At 36.3% G+C, this 19,254-nt stretch overlaps 1 protein-coding gene across 6 annotated transcripts in view; it reads left to right on the forward strand.

The window, feature by feature from the left end:
• The window catches only part of Trip4 (thyroid hormone receptor interactor 4), a 72,348-nt gene that overhangs the window by 13,145 nt on the left and 39,949 nt on the right, over window positions 1-19,254 (forward strand). For 2 of the 6 annotated variants that reach the window (XR_003581375.3, XR_011706686.1), the window contains exons 1-6: window positions 3,249-3,394; window positions 9,755-9,924; window positions 10,533-10,666; window positions 14,866-15,078; window positions 17,113-17,191; window positions 18,668-18,797. Coding sequence is in view for 4 of the 6 variants with exons in the window: in XM_027926014.2 (XP_027781815.1) it covers window positions 3,294-3,394; window positions 9,755-9,924; window positions 10,533-10,666; window positions 14,866-15,078; window positions 17,113-17,191; window positions 18,668-18,797 (827 nt within the window). In the remaining 2 variants the exon portion in view is untranslated. Of the gene's footprint in view, window positions 1-3,030; window positions 3,148-3,247; window positions 3,395-9,754; window positions 9,925-10,532; window positions 10,667-14,865; window positions 15,079-17,112; window positions 17,192-18,667; window positions 18,798-19,254 lie in introns of those variants that run through there. The other 4 variants (XM_071608382.1, XM_027926014.2, XM_027926012.2 and 1 more) reach the window with 4 other exon arrangements.

The following is a 19,254-nucleotide window of genomic DNA, read 5'->3' on the forward strand; positions in this document are numbered from 1 at the left end:
ATGCCATTGTTTCCTTTTCAGTTAAAATTCTCTCTTCCCAGGGGTTAAGAAAGTTGAGGTGGGGAGAGTCAGCAACTTAGCAACCTCAGCAACTTAGAGAGGCCCTATGCAACTTAATGAGACCCTGTCTCAAAATAAAATATAAAAAAAGGCTGGGGATGTGGCTCAGTTGTTAAGTGCCCATGGGTTCAATTCCCTGTACCAAAAAAAAAAAAAAAAAAAAAAAAAAAACCCTTCTACAAAGGGCTGAATTGAATTCACATATCAAATTCCTACAAAGATTGGATCTGCCTACAGTCTTTTTTCCTATTCTACAGGCCAGTTAAATTGCTAGAAAGAATTTCAAATGTACCTTTTCCTATAGAGGCTGTCTACATATTACTATTGCTATAGTTGTGTTTGTATGTCTTTTGGGGAGTGGGCATGTGCTGGGAGTCAATCCTATATGCTAGGCAAGCACTCTTACCAATGAGTTACATCCCCTGCCCTATATGTCTTTTTAATACGATGACAATGAAGAATGCATATTAGAGAAAAAAAATAAAGTCATGCCTACTAAAATTATTTTTCTTTTATGTTTTTATTGGTACATTATGTACATAATGATGAAATGTGTTATATTGTGTGTATCTACAATATAATTTGACCAGTATCACTGCCTAGGATTTTCCCCCTCCCTCCCCACTACTAAAAATTCTAAGAGAAATATTTGCTTTGGAGAAGTACTTCTCCTTTACAATTCATGAAACAGAGAACTATGTGATGTGAAAAATATTGTTAAATGTGTGAATGCAATTTCTACTTAAATTTGTACCAAAGTATATCTTTGGTGTGCATGTTTATGTTTATGTGGGCTGGCAACAGAACCCAGAGCTGCTGGGCATGGTGGTACAAGGCTGTAATCCCAGTGATTTGAGAGGCTGAGGCAGGATGATCACAAAGTTGAGACCATCTTCATCAACTTAGTGAGACCATCTCTCAAAATAAAAAATAAAAAGGGCTGAGGATGTGGCTTAATGGTTAATCACCTGGTATTCAGTCCTCAGTACCAATAAAAAAAAAAAATGACCCTAGGGCCTTGTTAAGGAAACTTTCTACAACTGAGCTACACCCCCAATCCCAAAGAATATATTTAAGTCATATTAACTGGGTGTGCTTGCTTTGCTTAGGCAGAAATGTAATTGAATACAGGATAATGATTGTAAATGGTGTTATATGCACACATTACAACCTAGAAATTATAATCATAAACATATGCTTTATGAAAAAAAATTATTCTTGAGGACCTGGTCATTTCATTATAACATGTATGTGTTAAGTTCTTTTTTAAAAAATATTTTTAGTTGGACACCACACCTTTATTTTATTTATTTATTTTTATGTGATGCTGAGGATCAAACCCAGTGCCTCACATGTGCTAGGGAGGCACACTACTACTAAGTACAACTCCAGCCCTGATATGTTAAGTTCTATTGTGCTTTTTACGAATTTAAGTCATAGTCTGTCTTCCAGAAGTCAATACTTTAGGGGCTGGGGATGTGGCTCAAGCGGTAGCGCGCTCGCCTGGCATGAGTGCGGCCCAGGTTCGATCCTCAGCACCACATACAAACAAAAGATGTTGTGTCCGCGGGAAACTAAAAAATAAATAAATATTAAGATTTTCTCTCTCTCTCTCTCTCTGTCTAAAAAAAAGAAGTTAGTATTTTAGTTATGGGACAGAACAAATATGGAAATGGGTAAATGATTTGAATGTTTTAATTAGTAATAAATGTACCAGATTTTTATAAAGAAAGAAATCGCATACCCACAAATCATGCATCCATTATTACTTAATATCAACAATATTTTGCTTTTAAAAAAAAGTTAAAAATGCTAAATTAATGACAAGAACAATCTAACCTCAATGTAAGTTAATACACTTTTATGATTTTGATTAGTTATGCTAGTAAAAACATTAGCATTAAGAAAAGTTCAGGGGCTGGGGATGTGGCTCAAGCGGTAGCACGCTCGCCTGGCATACGCGGGACTCTGGGTTAGATTCTCAGCACCACATAAAAAATAAAGATGTTGTGTCCACTGAAAACCAAAAAATAAATATTAAAAAGATTCTCTCTCTAAAAAAAAAAAAGGAAAGGTCAAACTGGGGCTGGGGTTGTGGCTCAGCGGTAGAATGTTTTCCTAGCATGTGCAAGGCACTGGGTTCGAATTTTAGCACCACATATAAATAAATAAAATAAAGATCCACCGAGAACTAATTTTTTTTAAAAAAGTGAAACAACATTCAATGTCTAAATAGGCTAATAGGAATTTTTAAAACTTGGGGTTTTTTGGGGGGAGGGGCGGTAGGGATTCAACCCAGAGTTACTTTAATAGTGACATCCCCAGTCCTTTTTATTTTTTTAAGGCAGGGTCTCACTGAATTGGTTAGAGCCTCTTTAAACTGCTATCCTCCTGCCTCAGCTTCTCGAGTGGCTGGGGTTACACGCATGCACCGCCGCACCCGGCAAGAATGAAAAATTTTAACCTATAAAGGTAACCAAAAAACAAACAAACAAAAAATATCCGGGAATCATAAAAAATGCTTTCCAAAAAAAATTTGGCTAACATTTTCCCCAACCCATTGCCCTATCAGAGTGGGGAACTGCAAAGGACCCCCTAAGTCTGGTTATCTTGGGTTGAGAATTCATGTGGAACATCTTCTAAGACAAATTTCAATACCTGTTATTAATTTTCCCCTTTGAGCTTAATAAATTGTCTTGGCCCTAATGGAAAAGACCTAGTTCAACAAATTAAATAGAAATTGTAGGAGTGTGAATCTAGTTAATCAGACTACAGAGGGTATTCATAACAACTACCACCACCAGAACAAAAATTAATATAGTACTAATAGCTTACGTGCGTTGTTTTTAAATGTTTTACGTAAAAACAGAAAGATTTAAAGGCTGTACTCTCAGCTTTCAGCGTATTGTGTTTTGTTTTTTTCCCCCTAAACTGTAGTTTTCATAGGTATTTCTATTGTCTTCTCGGCAGTGTTGCCTATGGCCTTCCTCGATTCTACCTCAAACAATGTCGAAAAGCACGCGCTGAGGGAGCTTGGGTATTCCCGGAAGCATACAAGGAGGCGGGAACAAGCCTGAGGCAGTACAGGTGGGCGGGATCTGCGCTGGGGCGGTGCAACTGCGCCAGGCGGTGCAAGCTGGCGGAACCCGCGTGAGCGAGGTCGGGTTGCAAAGGGAACTAGTCCCGCGCAGGACGTGGGGCTTTTGTTGTCCAGCTGGTTCCGGCTGAGGAAGATGGCGGTAGCTGGGGCGGTGTCCCGGGAGCCGCTGGTGCTCTGGTGCACCCAGCAGTTGAGGAAAACTTTCGGCCTGGATGTCAGCGAGGAGATCGTGCAGTGAGACCAGTTCGGGTCCTAGGCGGGAAGGAGCTCTGGGATGTGCACTAGCAGAGAGAAAAGGAAAGCGGGGAGGAATGAAAAGTTGATGAGAGACAAGAAATATAATAAAAGAGCTGCAATTAGTCTGTAGGGGCCGAATTTTGGTCTCCGCTTTTATAGTTTAGCTTCTGGAAAGGTTGTCAAGCTGTACGATATACGTTTTTTTCTTCTGAAAAACTGTAGTAATTAGCCCTATAAGATTGTCCAAGGATCTAGTTTCCTTATAGACTCTGAGAGAAGCAGCAAGTCAAATTTTCTTTAGAGATTCTTTATTTCGGTTTGCCCGGTCCGAGTTGTGTCAGGTCGGACCTGGAATTTAAACTGGGGTGATGTGGTACAGTGCAAGTAGTTCCTGACTCATATTCTATATTCAGCTATCATTTACCAATTTTGAAATCTTAAACAACTTAATTTCCTTCTCTGTACCTTGGTTTCTTCATCTATAAATGAATAATTAGTAGAGTTTATCTTTCGTGTTTAAAATTCTTTTGAAACAGACATAGCAAACATGATTTAACATGTGCTTCCAATCGTTTAACGAACATATGTTGCTTTATTACTACATACCAGTTGCTGGGGCAACAAAAACGATACAATTGGGTTGTGCTATCTTGATGAGTTTCTGAGATGGGTAAAGCAGAAGTTGGGAGAGTACTTTGAAGGATCTTCATTAAGATTTGAAACATTCGGAAGGGAAAGTACTAGGAGATTGATCAAGTTATGTGTATGTACGAATATGATATGATGAATCCCACTATTATGTATAATTATAGTGCACGAATAAAAAATAATAAATACTTTATTGATGAGTGGGAAAAATAAAGAAATAAAAAGTTTGCAACCTCGAAAGATTTACTGGAAAGGATCCCTTTTGCCTGAGAACTAAAGTATAGGTTTTACGTGCTCAGGTGGAGGGGAAAATGTCTGCAAAAATCGGACTTGATCAAGAACCTGAAAGTGTTTCTTAATTTGATTCCTGTTCACTGATGCTGAAACCTAAATTGTGATTCTAGGTTTGTAGGAAGTAAGGCAGTTTCACTTTGGGAGAAAACTGAAACTTGTTGGCAAGGAGAGTCAAGACAGCCCATTTTAAAGGATTTTGGTTTTTGAACACTTGAATAGACTACCAAAACCAAAAAACCCCAGACATATCACATGGTTTGGCTTAACTCTTGTGTGAATGCAAAATCAGGTTAAACAGTTTTCAAACATTCATTTTAATTTAGTGGAATGTTATCAAATTGAATAATAAGACTTGACAATATATGTACCAAAAAAGTGGTTTTTATTAACATTATTATGTGTGAATTCAAATTTACTGGGTTCATTATAGTCACTTAGTATCTTAAAAGATTGTGTCTATTTTTGATGAATCAACAATTTGGAATGGATTACAGATGATAAATGCAGACTTCTCAGTCTCAGAATCAAATTTTTGAGTATACACTATCAAGAAAATTCTGATCTCATAGATCCTGGTTTAACAGTTTTTTTTTGGCAGACTCAAGTTTTCCTCAAACTCATCCACACCACTGAAAGTGAAGTGATAAATTTCTATTTTAAAATTGAAATACTAAGGACTGGGGTATAAGCTCAGTGGTAGAGTTCTTGCCTAGCATATGCAAGGCCCTGGATTCAATCCCCATAACCGCCCCCCCCAAAAAAAAAAATGGAAACACTAAGTATGGAACACCTGCTTGCATTTTTTTATGTTTATTTTTTAGTTGTAGTTGGACACAACACCTTTATTTTATTTATTTTTATGTGGTGCTGAAGATTAAACCCAGGGTCTCGCATGTGCTAGGCGAGCGCTCCACCACTGAGCCACAACCCAAGCCCATCACCTGCTTGCATTTACAAAATTTTTTTTTTCGTAGTTGTAGATGGACAGAATGCCTTTATTTATTTGTATGTGGTGCTAAAGATCAAACCCAGTGCTTCGCACATGCTAGGCAAGTGCTCTGTCACTGAGCTACAACCTCAGCCCCCACCTTCTTGCATTTTTTAATTTTATGTGTACATGTTAGACAAGTATTCCAAACTTCCAATAATCACTGAAATTTCATATAATGTACTAATATTTGAACCACAAAGTATTCACTAGTTGTTGCACAACAGGCTATTATTCCATGACTAAGGCATTTACTGTGTCTTGTCTAGCAGTAAATTAAGAATTATCAAGGTGTGGGGCTGAGGTTGTGGCTCAGTGGCAGAGCGCTTGCCTAGCATGTGTGAGGCACTGGGTTCGATTCTCAGTACACATAAAATAAATGAACAAAATAAAGGTCTATCAGCATCTTTTTTTAAAAAAAGAATTATCAAGGTATAATGCAGTAGTGTTCTAGCTTGCATAATTTTACATGAGTAATCTGAATTTTAAAAATAGCACAGAATTATTAAACTCCTAATCAGTCACATGTTTATAAGACATTAAGATGAGTTCAGAGTTAGCAAAATAAACTGTGTCACAATCTCCATGAGTTCATTTTTTTAGTTGACTGTTTTGATAATATTTGGTATATACCACATTTGGATGAGTGTTCTTTATCATACTTCATTAAACTGTTAAAATGACATTTAAAAAATATTTCCAGAACTGTTTTTACTTCCTTGGTGAAAATTTGGAATTCTAGGGTTAAATGATCCTTTAAGATTCCATATAGCTCTGAGCGTCTTGGCTACCAGTTAGTTTTTTGATGGAGACTGGTAAGCTTTGAGGAGAAGGTAGTTGAAATATGTAAGACCTGAAATGTCATTGTGTCTTTTTTTTTTTAATCTGATGATCATTTTTTTTTTAGGGGGAGAGAGAGAGAGAGAGAGAGAGAGAGAGAGAGAGAGAGAGAGAATTTTAATATATTGTTTTTTTAGTTTTCGGCGGTCACAACATCTTTGTTTGTATGTGGTGCTGAGGATCGAACCCGGGCCGCACGCATGCCAGGCGAGCTCGCTACCGCTTGAGCCACATCCCCAGCCCTGATGATCATTTTTTAAAAATATTTTTTTAGTTGTTGATGGACCTTTAATTTATTTATTTGTATGTGGTGCTGAGAATCAAACACAGTGCCTCAGGCAAGTGCACTACTGCTGAGTTACAACCCCAGCCCTGATGATCATTTAAAAAAAATTTTTTTTTTAGTTGTAGATGGACACAATATCTTTATTTTATTTATTTACTTTTATGTGGTGCTGAGGATCAAACCCAGTGTTTCATAAGTACAAGGCAAGTGCTCTACCACTGAGCTACAACCCCTCAGCCCCTGATGATCATAATATGTTCTCTTTTTTTTTGGTATTGGGGATCAAGCCTAGGGACGCTTAGCCACGAAGCCACATCTTCAGCCCTTTTTTTAGAGACAGGGTCCTTGCTAAGTTGTTGCTGGCCTTGGATTCATGATCCTCTTGCCTCAGCCTTCCTAGGCACTAGGATTACAGACATGTGCCATTGTGCCTGGACTCTAATATACTCTTAAGGAAGCCCAAAGGTATAGGTTTGTTCACCTGTAGCTCATAACTGCAGTTCCACCATGACACTATGAAAAGTATCTTGTCCATATGCTACCAATGATGGGACAATTTTGTGATTTTATTTTTTCACATTTAAAGGGTATAACATTATTATAATTTTCTTGTGTCTCACTAATGTGTCTGAATTACAAATGTTTTGAGAGTCTTTTTTTTTTAATTTGTAGGTGAGCACAATACCTTTATTTTATTTATGTGGTGCTGAGGATCAAACCCAGTGCCTCACACATGCGAGACAAGCGCTCTATCACTGAGCCACAACCCCAGCCCCTGTTTTGAGGGTCTTGCGTCTACATTTTTGCTGATATTGTATGGGGGATTGAACAACCCAGGGGCACTCTACCACTGAGCTATATTCCAGCCCTTTAATTTTTTTTTTTTTTTTTTTTTTTTTGAGACAGGGTCTTACTAAGTTGCTGAGGCTGGCCTCAAACTTGGAATCCTCCTGTCTTGACCTCCTGAGTAGCTGGGATTATAGCCACACACCACCTGGCTTATATTTAAATTTATATTTTTTTATCACTTCTTCTTTTGTTAACAATAAGATGTATTTACTGTAGATAACCAATAAAGATCAGAAAAGCATAAAGAAGGAAACAAAATTACCATAATGCCACAATCTAGAGAAAACCATTTTCTCTCTGTTAGTGTTTTTTCCTAAGCATATTATAATGCAATGTTATATAATATAATGCAAAATAATTTTTAAAAAATTATTCATTGTTACTGGGGAAAAGAAAATAAATTAAAACTGTATAGGGGCTGGGGTTTCAGCTCAGTGGTAGAGCACTTGCCTAGCATGTGTGTGGCACTGGGTTCAATCCTCAGCACCATATAAACAAATAAAATAAAGCTATTGTGTCCACCCACAACTAAAAAAATATTTTTTAAAAAAACTGCATTTAACTTTACCACTCAAAGGTAATGATTTTGGTGTATAATGTTCTAGCCTTTTTCCTATACATAGGTTGGGGTATGTACACCTTTTATGGGAAGTGGGATCATATACTATTTTACTTATCGTTATTATAAGAGTTCTCAGGTTGATAATAAATTTTTTGTTAGTCAGAGATGGGCACAATACCTTTATTTAATTTATTTATTTATTTTTATGTGGTGCTGAGGATCAAGCCCAGTGCTTCACCCATGCTAGGCAAGTGCTCTACCGCTAAGCTATAAACCCAACCCCTTGATTATAATTTCTTATAAATTTCACTTTTTAAATTTTTTTGGCAGTGCTATAAATTGAACTCAGGACCTCACACATGCTAAGCAAGCACTCATCCACTGGGCTACACATCCCAGCCCTTTTTTAAAATTTTATTTTGAGGCAAGGTGTCTCTGTTGTCCAGGCTGGCCTCAAATTTGCAATCCTCTCTCAACCTCCTGAGTAGCTGGGATTACAGGCATGTACCACCCGACCCAGCTCATAAATTTTAGTTTTGGTGTTGGCAATAGATTACCTTTCATAAAATCCAAAATCTTGAATTCACTTATCCTTTCCCCTATCAACTGGAATTTAGGTAGTTTCCGATTTTTTACTAATTTAAATAATGATGCAATTAGTTTTTTTGTGTAAAATTTTCTGTGTCTCTTATTTTACATATGGTCCTTTGAGTAAAATTATTAGATTATTTTAAAACACTTGAAATATATTGGCTGATTGATTTCTAGGAAAGTTGCATTATTTTATATTCCTAAACAATTAATAGCATTTCCTTAAAAAAGATCTGCTTGCCCGTGCAGTAGTGGCACCTGCCTGTAATCCCATCGGCTCTGGAGGCTGAGGCAGGAGGATCACAAGTTCAAAGCCAGCTTCAGCAACTTAGCAAGGCCCTAAAGCAATATAGCAAGCCTCAGTCTCTAAAGAAAATATTAAAAAAGGGTTGGGGATGTGGCTCAATGGTAAAACACCCCTGGGTTTAATCCCTGGTATTAAAAAAAAAAAATCTATTTATTCTGATGTGACACTAATCTTGATTTATAAATTTTTAAGAATAATTTTTTAGTTGTAGATGGACACAATATCTTTATTTATTTATTTTTTATGTGGTGCTGAAGATAGAACCCAGTGCCTAAAACGTTCGAGGCAAGCACTCTACCACTGAGCTACAGCCCCAGCCCTTGACTTACAAGTGTTGAATTGGGGCTGGGATGTGGCTCAGTGGCAGAGTGCTTGACTCACACATACCAGGCCCTGATTTTGATCCTCAGCACCACATAAAAATAAATAAATAAAATAAAGGTATAAAAAATGTTGAATTAATAACTGGTTAGGGAAAAATAATGAGGTTATAGTATATAAGTCTATCTTCAGCAAATAATAGAAATTTAGATTTTGCAAATGTAGAGATTAAGTAGTGTGTATCATTTCCAAGGAAATGTAGAGGTGTAGCTATAGGAAGTATTCCTATGTTAAGGATAGCCCTGCAACACTTCACAGCACTGATTTGATTCTAAAAATACATCAAAATAGTAAATGGTTAAATACATATGAAGTTTAGATTATTAATTTCTTGAGATCAGGGTCTTTGTCCTAATCATATCCCTAGTATCTTGCATAGTATTAGTTCAAAGTAAAGTTTTTAATAGATTAATGAATAGTAGGGTTTGTTTTTATTTTGAGGTGCTAGGTATTGAACCCAGAGTTTTACTCATACTAGGCAAGCCCTCTACCACTGAGTTACATCTCTAACCCTAATGAATGGTTTTTACTACCTTGACCTCCGTTATAATTATTGAAAAGCATAATGTAGGTTATCCTTGTTTCATCAAATTTTATCTTTGCCTCCTGAGGTATGTTTTGTCGATTGAGAGTGCTGAAGAAATACGAGAATATGTGACGGACCTCCTCCAGGGAAATGAAGGCAAAAAAGGTCAATTCATAGAAAATCTTATAACCAAATGGCAAAAGAATGATCAGGAGTTGCTTTCTGATCCTTTGCAGCAATGTTTTAAAAAAGATGGTAAGTTAATGTAATTAGGTATAGGTTGAAATATTGTTCATAAATTAGCAGGTTTAAAAGTCTTAGTATTTTCAGCTACCTGTATTTCTTCACAGCTAATTAAAACATAATCATATGTCTCAAAATAAAAAGGGATGGGGATGTGTCTCAATTGTTAAGCACCCCTGAGTTTAATCATCCCTGGTACCAAACAGGAAAAATAAAGAAATGTTGACTGATTATAATTGTATAAATAACAGAGGTTTCTGTTTAATTCCCAAAAGGTGAACAACAAAGTAAATGACCTAAGTCATTATTACTTTATAATCATAAATATCACATTTTAAATTGTTAGTCCAGCCAGTAGTATTTGAGTTAATATCATTGACTATAATCTTGAAAATGATGGTTTAGTTTAGTTCTGGATTGAAAGGAATTCTGCCTGACTTGATGTCTTGATTCTACTAAGCATCGCTTTCTTTTTATTACCTATTCAAGTTAACTAATACATGTGGGGTGAGGCCCTAGGTTCAAATGCCAGTACTGTGATTAAAAAAAAAGAAAAAGTTGTTAACTAATGATTCTTACTATTATCAATCTTTGTGTGATTGTGTGTTTATTCTTTAAAGAAAGTTTTGATATGCATAAATCAGGAGACCAGCTAAAGCGTGGTAGGCGGAAAGGAAGAAATAAACAGGAAGTTCCTGCATTTGCTGAACATGACACAACTATAGAGGTCAAAACACCTTTTGATTTGGCCAAGGTGAGTACTTATAGAATGAAGCTTTTTCTGCCTCTATGGAGAAGAAGTGACTAATATTTTTTAGAGAGTGAAGTGTAAAAATTGATCTGCAGTGGCAATTTTCAACAAATACATGAATTTAGATGATAATGATGACATATTGCTTTCTATATGGTAGGTTTTTTTGTTTGGTGGTTCTATGGATTGAACTTAATACATACTATCCAACTGATAGAAAATAATGACATGCTGTGGGTTTCAACTTCAACATTTTGTAGGTTAATGCTGAAAGAACGCACAATGCTTGCTATTATTAAAGGTATTCCTTTCGGCTGGGGTTGTGGCTTAGTGGTAGAATGCTCGTCTAGCATGTGCGAGGCCCTGGGTTCGATCCTCAGCCCCACATAAAAATAAATAAATAAAATAAAGGTATAAGGCTGGGGATGTGGCTCAAGTGATAGCTCACTTGCCTAGCATGCGTGAGACACTGGGTTCGATTCTCAGCACCACATAAAAATAAAATAAAGATATTGTGTCCACCTAAAACTAAAAAATAAACATTAAAAAAAATTATAAAAAATAAAGTTAAAAAAACCTGAACTTTGTTTAAAAAAAAAAAAAAGGTGTTCCTTTCTTGAACCAGTCTTCTCTAATATTATTATTATCATCTAGCCTTCAAAACTTATTTCCTAGTCTCTCTTGGCTCTCACAATAACTCTTAAGGAAAACAAATGTTTATAATCAGGGAAATTTGATAAGCTAAATTTCCCCAAAGAAATAATAGTTAATTAAACTAAGATTGAAGTACTGAACTCAAAAATTTTGAGTGTGATTACCAAGAAAAAAACATAGGGCAGGCACAGTGGCACATTCCTATAATCCCAGGGATATAGGACACTAAGACACAGTGGCACATGCCTGTAATGCCAGGGGTATAGGAGGCTAAGGCAGAGGATGATTGCACATTTGAGTCCCCCTCTTGGGCAATTTAGTAAGACCTTGTCTTAAAATAAAAAATGAAAAGGATTGGAGACGTAGCTCAGTAGTAAAGTGCCCCTGAATTCAATCCCCATTACCACAAAAACAAACAAACATAGGTGGGCTTAGAGTGTACCTCATTGATACAGCATTTGCTGAGCACATGCAAATTGGTGAGTTCAATCCCCAGTGCTGGGAGAGGGGATGAGGGAGAATTTAAAAGTGTTTGAAAAATAATTAATATTAAATTAAAGAGAAGTAATTAGAAGAATGAAAGTTTTTTGTCAATAGGAATGAAATGAGCAAAGACTATCACAAACAGCCAGGTGTTGTGCCACATACCTATATTCCCAATAATTTGGGAAGCTGAGCAAGAAGCTGAGTCAGGAGGATTGCAAGTTTGAGGCCAGCCTGGGCACCTTAGCAAGACCCTGTCTTAAAATAAAAAATAAAAAGAGTTGGTGATGGGGCTTGGTGGTTGAATGGCACTGGATTCACTCCCCAGTACCACAAAAACAAAGACCTTCAGAAGCAAAAGAAAAGCATAGATGATTAGTATAGAAAGGTGTTTAACTTTACTTATAATTAAGGTGACCAATTTGTCGTCTTTTTTCCTTGTTTGTTTGGGACTTTTTAAGTTTTAGCATTGAAACTCTCATGTCCTGGGACACTCCCTCCCCCAACTCCTAAGCAAACCAGGCTGTCTGATTATTCTACTAATAAATAATTACACATTAAAGCTGAGCACAGTAGCACATGCCTGTAATCCCAGTTACTCAGAAGACTAAGCAGCAGGATTGAGAGTCCAAGGCTAGCTTAGGTAACTTAACAAGACCCTGTCTTAAAACAAAAAATAAAAAGGGTTGGGGGGAAGAAAAGGACAAAAGAAAAAAAAAAAAAAGACTAGCTGGGGATATAGCTCAGTGGTAGAGCACCCTGCGTTCAATCCCCAGTACCACCACCACCACAACAAATTACTCAGTGATAACGAAGTTGTATTAAGTTAGGAACATTCTGAACACTACTGGTAGCAATGTATATTGATTTAAGCTGTCTAGGGACACTTTGGCAGCTTACGTCCAGAACTAGGCACAGTGGAACATGCCTGTAAGGGACTCCCAGCAGGCTGAGGTACCTGGAATGTGTTCAGTGATAGAGTGAACCTGGGTTCAATCCTGTACCAAAAATAAAACACAAACTGTGGAAATGTTCAGATACTTCTAACATATTTACATAACTCAAAAATATAAGCTGGGTGTGGTGGTGGACGCCTATAATCCTAGCTATTCAGGAGGCTGAGGCAGTGATACAGGTTTGAGGCCAGTCTCATCCATTTAGTGAGATCCTCTCTCAAAATAAAAAAGGCTGGGGATGTAGCTAACTGGCACAGTGTCCCTGGGTTCAATCCCCAGAACTGTGAAAAACAAAACAACTACAACAAAAGTAATCCATTTCAGATTTTAGATTGTGGAGTGACATACTATGCCTTTTCCTGCTTGCCTCGATCTCCCCTTCTCTCTACTATTTTTGTCTCTCCCCTTCTCTTTCTAAATAAATATTTATTGTCCATTATGAATGAGAGACCTCATCAAAGCATACTCCTCAATTCCTCAAATACTTTGTTTTAATATAAATGGATACTTTAAAGGGAATCAGAATACAAATTTGTTCTTAGAGATTTTAATTCGTCTCACCACCACCATCTCTGAGATTCAAAAATATAATATTGGTTAATTTTTAAAAGTGGCAACCTGTTAGATTAGATAAAATCTTAAGCATTTCTTTGTCTTAGGTTTTCATTCTTGCCTTCACTGACTTCTATTTGGTATTGTCACTATATCTCCTCTTTTTGCTTTGGACATGAGAGCATTTTACCAGCTCTCTTTACTTACTTACTTCCTTGTAGTCAGTTTCCCATAGACTGGAACTCTTTAAGATTTTTCTTTTCTAAAACATCAGTTTCTGGAAATAATCGAGAAACTCGCAAAGAGAAAGTAAGTTCACAACATGGTTGCAAAGAAAGGCATCTATACTTTTTAAGTGTCAGAGGCTGGTGGATCTGGTTTTGTTTTGTTTTGTTTACTTTTTATTAAGTAATCTAAATACACAAGTGAAAAGATGAATTTTCATAAACTGACCATGCTATGGATATTTAAAACTAGAAACAAAACATTTCTTGTCCCTCTACAAGATGTCCCAAGTACTAAAAAAAAAAAAAATCTCAGCCCTCCAAAGAACTTCATAATAAAAGATATCCAAGTGAAGAGCAGACACATGAAAAGGTTCTCAACTTCATTAGTCATTAAAATAATGCAAAATATAATCACACTGCACTACTACTACATACCAGTTAGAATGGCTAAATTGAAAATACAGGTTTTCCTAAGGGAAAACACCATCTTGATTTCCATCATCATAGTTTAGAATTGGCTATTTTTTGTTCGATTGATTGGTTGGTTGGTTGGTTGAGATTGGGTTTTTTTCCCCAGTAGTTCTGGGGACTGAACCCAGAGCTTCATGCATACTGGGCAACTATGCTCCTGAGCTACACCCCTAGTCCCGTTTTGTATTATTGTAATGACTAATAAAGTTGAGTACCTTTTCATGTGTCTATATGGTATTTGGATATCTTTTGTTATAAAGTTCTTATTTAAATATTTGCCCATTTTTTAATTATTATTAATTTCTGATTGAACAAATTTCTCATTTTTCTTATTGATTGTCCACAAATCCACAAATGTCATCTTCTTTTAAAGGCATTCTTGTTTCTTTTTTTTTTTTAAATATTTATTTATTTTATTTTATTTTAGTTTTTGGCGGATACATCATCTTTGTTTGTGTATGTGGTGCTGAGGCTTGAACCCGGGCTGCACGCATGCCGGGCGAGCACGCTACCGCTTGAGCCACATCCCCAGCCTGCATTCTTGTTTCTTATAATCTCCAATTTAGCTATGCTTTAAGATGTCATACAGCTTTGAATGCTATATTTATGTTCCTCCAGCCATAGTAGGAGATTGAGGGCTGCTAGCAAAAAAAGACAAGGAAATTATTAGCGTATTTCTATGGAGCATAGCCTTTCCTCAGCCCCTTAATTTTGAGTAGTTTGTATTTCTCCCTCTCACTTCTTTCATGATTTCTTGGACAGTATATATATGTTGTTATGGACTAGAACTGAGGTTTTCCCTCCTTCATTCTTTTCATTCTCATTGTTCAGTGGTATTGTGATGTCTTTGTACAATTAGGCACAAGAGAACAGTAGCTCTGTAAAGAAGAAGACAAAATTTGTCAATTTATACACAAGAGAGGGACAGGACAAGCTTGCAGTCCTACTTCCTGGTCGCCACCCTTGTGACTGCCTGGGCCAGAAGCATAAGCTCATCAATAACTGTCTCATCTGTGGGCGGATCGTCTGTGAACAAGAGGGTTCCGGCCCCTGCTTATTCTGTGGATCTCTGGTAAATTTTTTTTCTATTGTTTTATTGTGTTAATACACAGAGCCATTCAGATCCCTAGCAATTTCCCTTTTTCTTGGTAAATTTCTTTCCCAAGGATTCTAGTAGCAGGGATTTGATTAGAAACCCCAGGTTGTGCCAGGCATTGTGGAGCACGCCTATAATCCCAGTGGCTCAGGAGCCTGAGGCAGGAGCATCTCAAGTTCAAAGGCAGCCTCAGCAATTTAGCAAGGCCCTAAGCAACTCAGCAAGACCGTGTCTCAGACTAAAAATATAAAAAGGCTGAGATGTGGCTGAGTAGTTAAGAGCCCTATGTTCAATCCCTGGGACCAAAAAAAAGCAAAACTAAAAACTTTAGAGCTTGAAGTGTCAGGATTTTTTGTAGTCTTCAGATGTGGCTTATATCTGTAGGGGCAAGAGTCATGGTGACATAATCTTTAAGACTTCATAGCTTCTGTTTCTGGAACAACACCTGTTATAACTTTGCTTTGTTTAAGAAATGACCTTAAGAATGTAGTAGTAGGCCTGGGGTTGTGGCTCAGCAATAGAGCACTCACCTCGCACGTACAAGGCCCTGGGTTCGATCCTCAGAACCACATAAAAATAAATAAATAAATAAAGATATTGTGTCCAACTACAACTAAAAATTAATAAACACAAAAAGAATGCAGTAGTAATAGGGCTAGGGATGTGGGGATCTGGCTTAATGGTAGAACACTTGCCTAACATGTATGAGGCCCTGGATTCAATTCCCAGCACTACCAAAGATAAAAAAGGAAAAAAGAGAAATAGCAATAATGACTCTTAAAAACTCTAAAGAGCTGTCTGAAAAGCTTATTTTACCAGTTGAGCTGTCTGGCAGAAGCAATAACATTTGATGTTGATAAAGGCATCTGTTTTATATTGCTGTATTTTCTCTAATGGACTCTTGATTTTTCCACATACTCAGAGATTAAACTGATAGACAACTGAATGACCTGAAAAATGTAGTTTTCACCATGTTTATAAAATAGCAGTTAGCTGGGCATAGTGGTTCACACCTCTAATCCCAGAAACTTGGGAGGCTGAGGCAGGAGGATCAAGAGTTCAAAGCCACCCTCAGCAACTTAGCAAGGCCCTTAGTGAGACCCTGTCTCTAAATAAAATACAAAAAGGCTGGGGAAATGGTTCAGTGGTTAAGTGCCCCTGGGTTCAATCCCCAGTACCAAAAAAAAAAAAAAAAAGAGACAGTGAATTTTTTCTCTTAGGTCTGTTCAGTTCAAGAAATAGTAATGCAAACCAGATTGGTCTTAAAGTCTTCAAGAAATAGTAATGCAAACCAGATTGGTCTTAAAGTCTTAAATTTGATAAGTTTGACACAGTCCCTTCTCAGCTTCCTTCTAAAACTTGCAATAATTTTATATTAAATGGAGCTTTCTTTGCTTAACATATTCATTATTTTCTAAGTTTGTTATGTTTGAAAGCAAAGAAACAAAATATATATAGTTGGGCTAGAGATGTAACTGAGTGGTAGATACCTTGCCTAGCATGCATGAGGCCCTGGGTTCCATCCTCAGCACTGCAAAAAAATGTGTGTGTGCATATATATTTAGTATAAAAGTAAATCATAGTATAAAAGTAAATCTAATTTTCACTAGTGGTACTATAATCTGCTTCTTTTTCTGGTTCTTTTTTTCTAGAATTAGAAGACTTAATAAAAAGTCTTACTTGATTTTTCTAGTGTTCCAAAGACAAATATTTGTCCTTTGAAAGTACAGTAGATTTAAATAAATAGAAAATAAAACCCCACCAAGTGTTAGATATACTTGCAGTGAGGTAGTTTTTTATTTTTTGTATGTCTCATAAAAAGGAAATGAAGAGAGAAGGAAAAACTTATTTAGTTTAATGTGTTTTAATAGATTTGTCCTGATGAAAAGCATCAATAATGTCATTTTATTGTCATATCTAATGTATAATTTAAGGTTACATTTAAGGTATATCAAGTGAAGAATATAATTTAACTATTAGATCATGTGTCCTTCTCTTATTATTTTACAGGTATGTACACATGAAGAACAGGATATTTTACAGCGTGACTCAAACAAAAGCCAGAAATTGCTGAAGAAGCTCATGTCAGGTAGACAGGAATCTTCTAAATGACTGTGGTGATGGGTACAACTTGTATCTATGGTTGTTTTTCTTTCCTATATTGTGGTATGAAAGATGCAGTTTATAAAAGATGCAGTTTATTCATTCATCTATTCAACAAGCACTTATTTTTTTAAATTTTACTATTTTAGCTACATAACTTTGAGTAACAAATATATAATAGTACATTGGATCACAGCTCAAAGAATAAAATTAATATCCATGAGCTCAAACTCATATAAATAAGTAACCAAATAAGTTAAGAAATAAAGAAAAGAGAATTTCTCTTTCTCTCTTTCTCTCCCTCTCTCCCTGTCTCTCTATTAAAGAGTATGTGTGTGGTGCCAGGGACTGAATCCAGGGACTCATACATGCTAGACAAGTACTCTACCACTGAGCTACATCTCCAGCCCTAATTTTTGAAATTGTTAGTGAGGTTGAACATGTCTACATTTTTATTTATTTATTTTTTGAGACTGGGTCTTGCTATGTTGCCAAGGCTTAACCCTCAAGTGATCCTCCTGCCCAGGTTCCTAAGTAGCTGGGAGTATAGGTATGTACCATCATACCAGGCTAATTCCTCCTTGTTTCTTTTTTCTTTTCTTTTCTTTCTTTTTTTTTTGGTGGTGGTACTGGAATTGAACTCAGAGATGCTTTGCCACTGAGCTATACCCCAAACCCTTTTTTATTTTGAGACAGGCTGGTCTTGAATTTGCCATCCTCCTCCCTCAGCCTCCTGAGTCACTTGTATTTGGGTGTGCATCACCACACCTGGCTAATTCCTCCTATTTTCTAATTTAGTGAACTCTTCCCATATTTTGTTCTTTGCTGAACAGTAGTACAGCTAATTTGTACTGTAGGCTGATAGCATTTGATTTATCATCATCTGTGAATTTCAATTTCCTTAACTTTATAACAAATATAATTTCAAGCTAATTTCTAATATTATTGTGAGAATTAAATAATTTAATTTATATTAAATGCTTTTACATTAAACTTTTCATTTTTGCTCTCTTCCTGAAATTTTTCTTTTTTTCTTCCATTATTTTTGTTTTGATTTGTAAAAGTACATTTAAAAATGATAGTCAGCCCTACTCAGTAAAGGTTTTCATTTTTACAGCATTTAATTTTGTTGATTGATTGATTAATTGCTAGCTATATCTTCAGTCCTATCAGTCATTTTTATGTTGTGTGTTTAAACACTTTAGTACCTTTAGTGATCCAAAATTCTGTAAGGGAAGAAAAGGACCTCAACATTCATTGAGTACCTATTACATATCAAGCAACACTTGATACTTTAAAAGTTAGACCTGGCCTCTGTACTTGGTTGTTTTCCATTGAAATGAAGGCTCCAGACCAGCAGATCAGAATGAGATCTTCCCATATTTTGTTCTTTGCTGAACAGTAATACAGCTAATTTGTACTATATAGGCTGATATCATTTGATTTCCTTATTCAATTTCAGGGATGGAGAATTCTGGAAAGGTAGACATCTCTACCAAGGACCTTCTTCCTCATCAAGAATCTCGAATTAAGTCTGGTCTGGAGAAGGCTATCAAGCATAAAGATAAACTGTTAGAGTTTGACAGAACTAGGTATGATATGGTTAGAATAACAAATGCTAAGAAATAGACTTTTTCACGCCATTAAAAATTTTGGGGCTAGGGCTGTAGCTCAGTGGCAGAGTGCTTGCCTAGCACATGTGAAGCACTGGGTTTGATCCTCAGCAACACATAGAAATAAAAACAAAATAAAATAAAAGTATGCTGTCCATCTACAACTACAAAAATAAAAATAAAAAAAAAACACTATTTTGGCATTTGATACCTTCTCAAAGTGGAATGTGAAAGAGTTTACAAAGAAGAGCTGGATGCTCTGTATAGGAGGCCTACATCTTGTTTTTGAATCTGTGTTTGAATAAAATAGGCTCTCACCAAGAGAATCGTATCCTGCACCAGTTTATTTTTTGTTTGTTTGTTTTTCTGGTACTAGGGATTGAACTTAGGGTGTTCTACCATTGAAGTACATCCCCAGCCCTTTTTATTTTGAGAT

This window comes from Marmota flaviventris, chromosome 2 (genome assembly GCF_047511675.1).
Source record: "Marmota flaviventris isolate mMarFla1 chromosome 2, mMarFla1.hap1, whole genome shotgun sequence".
NCBI lineage: Eukaryota > Metazoa > Chordata > Mammalia > Rodentia > Sciuridae > Marmota > Marmota flaviventris.